General features: G+C 44.3%; 1 protein-coding gene across 1 annotated transcript in view; it reads right to left on the bottom strand.

Moving 5' to 3' along the window:
- MLXIP (MLX interacting protein) overlaps positions 1–4,310 on the bottom strand; it is a gene marked incomplete at its 5' end in the record, with an annotated part of 19,309 nt that extends 14,999 nt beyond the window's left edge. Inside the window, 5 exons of the mRNA XM_010194810.1 lie at positions 879–1,050; positions 2,304–2,345; positions 2,611–2,700; positions 3,790–3,875; positions 4,204–4,310. Coding sequence (XP_010193112.1) covers positions 879–1,050; positions 2,304–2,345; positions 2,611–2,700; positions 3,790–3,875; positions 4,204–4,310 — 497 coding nt within the window. The remainder of the gene's footprint in view (positions 1–878; positions 1,051–2,303; positions 2,346–2,610; positions 2,701–3,789; positions 3,876–4,203) is intronic.
- Between the last annotated feature and the right edge of the window lie 4,987 nt (positions 4,311–9,297).

The raw sequence follows: 9,297 nt of genomic DNA on the forward strand, positions 1-9,297 counted from the left end.
CACTTGGCTGGGACACCAACGCACGCTCCACAGCCAGACCTGGCCAGGGTGTTTACAGAAAAACGGCTGCTGAAATGAACCGAGCATCTGCTTTCCTTCACAACTGCAGCCCCGCTCTGGGATCACAACCATCGGGGAATGAAACTTTCCACTGGTGAAATGGAAGAGGTGGCATCTGAAGGCTCTGACTAACAACGAGGGATTGCCAAGCTTGGATGCCTCCTGCTCCCAAACCTCCTGTCCTGCCCCTGCTGCACAGCACACAAACTCGCTGGGAGGCACCCCCTGAACCACCACAGCTCACTCACAGTATTTCAAAATAACCATCAACCATTTAATTTTGCCTCAAGTACACGTCATTCAAAGAACGGTTGCTCTGGAGTTGCTCATGCAGCTTAGACATCCATGCAGCAAGGAGGATGCACAGTGGACATGTGCTGTCCCTTTACAGTCAGAGCCTTCAGCTAGAGAGCATCTGACAGAAATGTACAGCTCTGGGGACTGCTTTTACAGGAGATGTGACTTGCACTTGTTCCACGGGACATATCCAAAGAAAAATACATAGGCACTTTGAGATAAGTAACAACGCTTTCACCACTGATAAAGGTAATTACTGCTCATTACAGATTTATTCACAGCAACATTAGAGGACAATGAAAAGGGCAGCATGTAAAGAGCTAAGACGGAAATTAAATTTGGATGAATAACTGGGATTCCATAACCAATAAAGCATAAGACAGCTACATTTTCTGACCTATTTTTATCTGTATCAGCAAAGTAAGTCAAATTTCTTAGACAAGACTACAAGAGCAGCAAAGCAACAAACCAGACTTCTCTTAGAGGTCCCCACTGCAACACAGCTACCAGCCAAGCAATACCTATGTCCCTGGAATTGGGCCAGGAAACCAGCTGATGTGAGGACAGCGTGGAGAACAGCGTGTCGCTGAACTCGGAGATAAGCATATCCGCATCCAAGAGGCTGCCTTCCTCCATAGGGACAGGGGTCTCTCTGCCATACCTTCGTTTTTGCCAGAGAACCACATCGTCATCCTGCCAAAGGAAAGGAAGGAAAAATCAGGCTGCCTAGACAACGCTAAAGCAGTCTGGTGCGGATATATAAAAACAACCTTCATTTGTCACATTTTTAGAGAAAGAAACTCTCCTTTAGGAGCCATGCAAATGGACTGAAACAGATCAGTGGTGCTTCTAATACACCAACAACTTCAGCTCACTGATTTCAGCAACAAAAGAAAACGTCAGTAGAATACCATGACACTCTGGGAAAGGTTTTTGCCCAAAAAACAGATGTTGACTAGAATGATGTACGACAAAACAAATTCCTCAACACTTCCTAGTTTCATTGATTATATTTCTGCACCTACAGTTTAACAATTCCTTGGTTTGAATAAAGATTTTAAAATAACATGCACAGCAAAAACTCAAAGCAAACAACTCCTATCTCAAAGTGTATCTGGATCTCTGAAATGTAGTTAAGCATAATGTAATATGAATTTGCACAAGGTATGCTGACATTCTTGTGGGCACTTTTAGCCCATGAAAAATACAACATAATATGACTTGGCTTACCCATCCTCCACTATGGGCTAAGCTGAACTGCTCTGCCTTGCATTCGCTGCAGACTAAATGCACACACACTTGGGTTCTTGTGGCTGAGCCAACGTGCAGCTCTAACTACACCAGCACACCAAGGCGGTGCATTGGAGCTCGTGGACAAAACAGCTGAGTTTTGTGAAACTGGAACAGGTCCACACTTAAGCTTTGCTCCAAAAAGACAAAAAAAGTCAGAACAGTGCTTCTGGTCAACAGTTTATATGCCCAAGTAGGTTTGATGGCTTTAGGGTACATACAAAATGGTGATAACCATTGCTCCCTCAAACCTTTTTTAGGATCCTAACACATTATTTGCCCATGTTGTGGGCAGCAGGAAGATCTTCACCAATTCAGTTACACAAGCAAGGCAGCAGGGCCAGTTCCAACTCAGTAACAAGATGAAATAACGTGTCAGCCCTCAAAGAGATTGCTTTTTCTGGGCACCCAATACTGATTCTCACTTCTTCTGTCACAGCACTTCATATTCAACCTCTCCTCCATGCAATTTAAACTACAAATCCCACATTGTTCTCTAAGGGGCAGAAACATTAAGATGCCTAACCATAATTAAGGCTTAAGCAAGATACCTGTCTTTAGATTTTAATCAATGCAAGCTACTGCACGTTACAGCTTTGCTATGTATTGCAGCTTTTACAAGCACAGTGCTGCCACTTAGCAGTGGTGTTACCTACCCTGACCAAACTTGAAAGATCTTCATCCTTATGTTTCTGTAACTGCAAAAGGAGAACAAAACAGACATTAAAGTCAGAGTAGGTCCTGCACAGGCCACTAGAAGACCTGATTTTTTAAGATCCAATCATGCACAATCAGTAGCTGCACAAGAATTTTCAGTTAAGTGGGAGTAATCAGATGAGTACGCCTGCACTAGCTCATCATCTGTTGTAAGTATTCTTGCACACTAGCAAAAGTGACATCAAAACTCAGAGTAATAACATACTGATCAGGTTCAAGTAAGCTACTTTCACTGTGTAAACAGACCCTTTTCTTGAAGTATGTTCTCCACTTGTGGTATTCCCTGATGACTATTTCAATACTCCGTTTCCAGTATTTCCCTTCTGTTGCAATGGCCTGAGAACACAAACACATACCATGAATTACACGGAATCACGTAACGGCTGAATGTTCAGTACATTTCCAAGCAAATATCCAGGCATAAAAAATGCAAAAGCAAGCATGCTGATTCTGTTTGAGCAGCCCACAGTGCCCGAGAGTGCAGCTATCACAGAGCAGCTCTGACAGTGCTAACTCCCATCTTTCCCACAACAAACAAACCAGAAGTGTCTGACTGCACTGTCGGCATCTCCCACATCAGCTCAACCACAACCAATCATTAAGAAGGGCAAAAAAAACTCCTTTAAAATGAATTTACTAAAATATATTGTATAAAGCATACGATATCCTATTCTGCAAAAAACAGGCAAAAAGAATTTCACAAGGTTACAGGGGCACACACATACAAAAAAGCTGTTAAATATGACACAAAGCAACAGAAATCTGATGTCCAGCGCAGGGAGAAGCAGGACATTGCAGGGCACACACTAACAGCAAGAAAAGGATGAGAACAACGGGGTTCTTTAATCTATCACAGATAGTGGTGTGTAAGTTGGGGACAGCAGATTAACGAGAGCCTTCACACAACTTTCTTGTGTTTGAGGATCATCTTTCTACACAAACACCAACACTGCTCTTTCAAAAACCCAAGGTGGTTCCACAAACTCATCTGGAGCTCCTCTGAGCTATAAATTATTCTAGAGTTACACAGTATAGTCATGTATTGCCACAGCAAGAGCCTCGCTGGCTTTCTGCAAGGACCCACAGAGCAAACGTTAGTTCTCATTTACTTTTTCAAGAGCACGAAAATAAAAGTACACAAACTCATATTTGCACTTTTTGTGAAGTTACATTGATAGAGCAAAAGAAATTTCTTGTTGTCTTGAAACCACACCTCAACAATTAAATAAAAGTGGGTTTGGTATGCCTTATATTAATGCTTTCTTCTGGGAAAAAAAACAAAAAAAAACAAAACAAACAACCCCAAAAAAACACCAAAAAAACCAACAGAGCAAGTGATTGCTATGCTACTCTCATATCTAGTGAACTAGAAACTCTTATTACAAACTCCAGACCTCGTCAGTCTGTTCCTCAGGTTTTACGCACCTCTGGCCGACGGTGCTCATCGACATCAACAGAGCCGTCCAGCGGGGTCACAAAGTGGCACACCGGGTTCTTGCGCTTCTCCAGGTCTGAAACAAGAAGGGAAATGTGAGTGCTCAGCACATGCAGGCTCTGCAGAGAGCTCTGCCACTTCAATGGGAAAAACTCTCGCAGGGTTCCTTCCAGATAACCAACAGAAATGGGGAGACCTCAGGCTGTGCTTGGACCGGCCTCTGCGTGGACATCCCTAAGGAAGCACCGATTCAATGGCACTGCTTAACGGCCTCTGAGACATTTGGGCCTTCAGCAGATTTTTGAGCTTTTCATGGGACAGTAATAGCAATTCTCTTGCTTCTTACATATACGTCTCTTGGAAAATATTCTATAGCAAGCGAGACGACCAAGCGCGGTACTTACACTGCATGTACCATGCCCTCCAGATGGCGTTATTGAGACGGATTTTATCTCTCCACTGAAGTTTCAAGCCTTTAAAGTTTTTCCATTTTGGTGAAACCAGCTTTCCACTGCAACAAAACAGACAACAAATTCTGCTTTCAGTTCTTCCTCTTCCCATTCCTTCCAAGACACAATATCCCCCTAAAACTACCAACACGAAAAAGCAGAACAAGCAACGCCTGGCCAGCGCCAACTTTTGCCATGCGCTGCTCATGGCTCACTGATCCAGGCACCAGAGATGAGTCCGGTTTTTGAGACTTCTTCACATTCCCACCTCGCTAACAACTGTCACAACTGGTCTCACGAGTACCTTCAGCACTGAAACTCATCTCACCCACACTTTTCTCCTTGCCAGCATCCTAACTTCTCAAATGCCAGCTTATGTGCTTCCACTGACTGAGAAAAAGATTGCTCAAAATTAAGCTCCAAACCTGACCTAGAGGTTTTTGCATGTTTGGCCACATAAGAGTTTTGGCTTGGATTTTGCCGAGGAATTGGATGGAGTCAACACAAGTTCATTTCTACAGTTCTGTGCGGTTTTCCAGGCTGGTAACACTAGGAAGGATGAATGAAATGTCAGTTCCGGCCTAAGAAAATCATCACCCACAATTGTACAACGCCAGTAAACACAGCTGGGCACACAGGATCACCAACAGGCCAGGAAAAGTCACTCTGCTGCAAGGACAGGGAGGGCTGGGAAGAGAAATGGCTTACGTACAAATAACCTTGAGAAGTGGGAGGGAGATGGAAGGAAAAGGAAGAAGCAACAGGAACTTCAGTAAGCACTAGATAAACACAAACTACCCAGCCCTTAAAACACACCTTCATGAATCAGTAATCCATACTACTGACAGAGCAGAGGAAGAAGAACTTCTTCATAACGCAGTAAGTTTCAAGCCATTGATTAAAGTACAAGTATTATGCCTATCCTAGCTTCTCCCTCTCATTTTTCGGTGTTTTTAGCTATACAACTTCCTAGTTTCCATCTCCTTACGCTGTTTGTGCATCCTTGCTACAATGGAAGAGGACCAGCAATACAAACTGCAATCAGTACAACAACGCTTGCAAAGGCATCAGGTTCATCTGGAAATACCAGGAGCATCAGGCCAAAAGGTTAAGGATGTCTGTAGTGAAGAGTACACACAAGTGACAAGAGCAACGTCACCTCCAAACGCTGCTCTCTCCGAAAAGATCACCGAGCACCCGGTCAGTCAGGAGTAACGTCTACCACGAGCTGCAGCGGCACTAGAGAGCGATGTATTCTGGTTGGTGCAGGGGCACTGGGTATTTGCTGTCAGACATTCAGTACAAATGAATGCAAAGAGCTGAATTATTCTGCCTTTAAAGAAGCTCTAAAATCACTGTGCCATCCTACAGAAGCACCAGGCCCTTCCCTTGGCTTGCCCAAGGCCACGTAGAGGCAGGCCTGACGCTGGAGAATAGCTGATTCCCAGTCTGGGAGACCTTCTGATAGCAGCTCTTCTTAAAGAAAACTTGTAACTCAAACTATAAACAAGTAAAACATCCTCACGGCCTACACAAAAGAAGTCAAAACGCCAGAGCTGCCAACAGTAGGATATTAAACTACCACTTCCTCCAAGTATTTGGCTCACCGTTTCTCTTCTCCCTTGCTAGCACCACGACTGCTGTTACCATTCAGGTGCTCCCAGCACCGCGACAGCAGCAGATGAGCAAACACCAGACCTCAGCCAAGTGACAGGTAAGGAGAAGCCACCTCTGCTCTTTTCATTTTACGACTATGTATAATGCCAGTTGTAGCAATAGAGTAAGTGAGCTGCTGCGTGACAGTAACAAGATTTTTTTATTTGCTCCTCATCCTTTTTAGAAATAAAACCACTACGCTTTTATAGGCACAGGGAAGCGGGTGTAGAGGCCAGATATCAACTGCACGACAGGGACAATTCACAGCAGAGAGGTGACAAGCCTGCAGTCCTGTGTTCACCACGGTCCGTGCCCAGCTGCCTCCTGGGGTGCTGCGTGCTGAGCCCTCCAGGTGATGCCATAGGGTTCTGCTGCAGCCTTTGGGACTTCAGTGCTTGAGGAGAAATAAAGCACAACCAAAATTTGGTTCACAACACAGAATACTGGCTCCCTCTAAGGCAAGCAGACTTGCTGGAGCAAGCAGCTTCACTGACTGGAAGTAATAGTAAACCATGTAAACTATTAGCAAGGAATAGGAAAACGTTTATTCAAGTACTGATGTTATTGTCTGCAGCTGGGCTCTATGACACCGGGTACAACCACACTTTGTGTGCTCACTGGAGTCAGGAAAGCACTTCTGGATTTATCCCCCTCTGAGCACCCATATGCCACTCTCTGAAATACATCTCCCAAAACCCCACTTTAGAGTTTGAAGACTTTCAGTTCATGGAAAGATCTCCCAATTAAGTGTTTTATCTCGCTGTTATCCAGCTGCCGTGGGTCAGGGCAGACTGTGGATCTCCATCTGCTCAACACTTCCCTCATCTCTGCAAGCTGTGCCATCATCTCCACAGCACTCACTGCACAGCCAGCTCTGCTCCAAAATCACTGCGTATCTTGTCTTATCACTCCTCCTAAACCCAGATGAAAGCACATATTTTGCTATCATACGTACATTAACAGTTTGGAGACAGGGGATTAACATCCTGATGCATCACCAGCACGGCCAGAATGCCCACATGCCTCTGACTAAGAAATCTGTCAACTTAATGTTCATCCCTTCACAGCTCTGTGCGACCGGACACTTTGCCAAAGCAACACAACTCGAATAATCTTCACTCGGAATAACAAGAACAAATGCTTTTCTACTGAAAACCTGAAAGGAACTGTAATTAATTCTTGTACGCTCCTCGCATCTTCAAAGAGCCAATCAAAACTGGAATAAAAACAAAAATAGTTTAAAACATTTTCTATTACATTCTTCCAAAATGCTAAACAAAAAGTAGTGCATCAAAAGAAGGAAGTGATTAAGAACCTATTCTTAAAATAATTATTATTTTTAGTTCCCATGGGAGTAAAGCACAAGTCCAGCTTGAGGTCAGACATGAAACAGCTTTCGCCTCCGTGCAGAGGAACCAGCATGAAGCTGACAATATTTAGACACTACTCCAAATCCCAAAGTTGGGGAAAGTCAATCACTGTGAGCAACGCTGGGACTGGAAGCAGCTGCCTCACTGAAACTCATTACAAAGCAGCAAACCAACAACAAAACCAAATGGAGAGACCCACTGTGGGCTGCTCCTGCCAGCTCCCTGCCTCCTGAGGCCACGCCGACTCCTACAGGAAATGCAGAGCAACTTGTCAACTGGTCACAAGGTACCCGTGAGCACAACACACCAGTGCACACACGGTCCTTGCTCTTCTGCAACAGCTGCTGCAGCTCCACAGGAGAGCTGGTACCAGAGGGGGAGGAGCAGAGCATCCCGAGGGGGCTTGGACCAAGGGCTCCATGGTACAAACTGGGACATCTGCATCCACACCGGTCAGAGCCATCACCTAGAGGGTGTTGGTGCTGCACAGACAGTGGCCAAGGAGAGCTGGAATATGTGATTTTGTTCTCTTCATCACTATCAAATGCAGATCAAGTCAAAGTGGCTGAAAACCATTTGGTGGATAATGTGCAACACATTCCAGCAGCTCAGTTCAGTCTCCCATGCAGAAATCTCCACCTCCTAAGACCAAATGTCCTCAGGTGATTTGATCACAGCAAACCAACAGAGCTGGAACACCCTTGGACATGGGGGGCTCGACGTGTTTTGGAGGAGTCGCAGTGTTTTCAGAAGAGAAGGTGCAGGCAACCGAGGTGCCACTTCCATACGTTGAGTCCTCGATATCCCAAGAGAGGCCAGAGTTCATTCCCAAGTATTTTTTTAATATATTTTACTCCAGTTCAGGAACTACCTCAGGCAACTGAGACAAAAGCAGGCAAGCCCAAGTCTAGGCAGGCAGACAGATCTGTCAGAATAACCCAACTCTCTTCATTTTTTAAATTCCAGTGAAAGCAGCTGTGTTTTAAAACAATCCCAAACCTTCAAACATGACAAGATTTGCAGCAAACTACAAGAAACAGACATCCATTGTGAGAGGATGACCCGATTCCCTTAAAGGCATTTGTTTTTTAAGTTTTTCTTCAATCAAATGTAACTGGGGAGAAGGTACGCATTCGAACACGCTACAAAACAGATCTCACCCTGGCAATGTCCATTTTTATGCAAAGTTTTGCCTCTGAGAATCTCACCATTTTCTTCTATGTTAATTACACCCAGAATAAAGCATTTCAGACTCACACACACAAACAGTACCTACAGGGGATTCTTCCTTTCTCATCTCCATAGATTTTTAAAGGCTGTATGTGAATGGGTTTCCTTCCACTGGTGATCAGCAGTGACCAGCATTTTAAGTGTATGGCTAACAAACATTCTCTAGAAGAGCAAAATGAATGATCTTTCAGGGTATTGTAGTGACTCAGCAGGGACAAGGCAAAGACCTGACCTTCCCTAACAGGTATGGGGCACAGGAGACACCATTCACAGCTGTTGGGATGGCTTCAAATTTAAACCAGAAGCTCCCTGTATCACTGAAAACACATCCCATCAAATAAATTCAATGGAAAACTCCCGCTGACATCAGGAGAAGAGCAAACAAGCTCTGACATGAGATGACTCACAACAGAGGAATCCCCTGCTCTCCTCTCTTCAATCAGAGAATTTTAAGATGGACTTCAGTCAGCATAAAACCACCCGACAGAGCCACCCTCCGGATTTGGACAGAAATGGGCATTTATCTGTATGCAAACCCAGAAGTTTGGGGGTTTTTTCATTACTCACTAGCATTAATAAACGCTAGCATTTTAAGAAACACTGATTTCTACAAAGAGCACTGAAGGGGCAGAGAAAGTTTTAAATATCGAGATAAATTCCACCCAAAACAAGACAATCTCAGGTCAGCTTACAGAATCTCCATTTAATAGGCGGTTTGAATACGTGCTGATGAAATGGAAACTTTACAGTACAGCACAGTAGAAGTTACGTGTTTTTTATACAGCTCAAATGC

This window comes from Mesitornis unicolor, unplaced genomic scaffold (genome assembly GCF_000695765.1).
Source record: "Mesitornis unicolor isolate BGI_N332 unplaced genomic scaffold, ASM69576v1 scaffold17671, whole genome shotgun sequence".
Lineage (NCBI taxonomy): Eukaryota > Metazoa > Chordata > Aves > Mesitornithiformes > Mesitornithidae > Mesitornis > Mesitornis unicolor.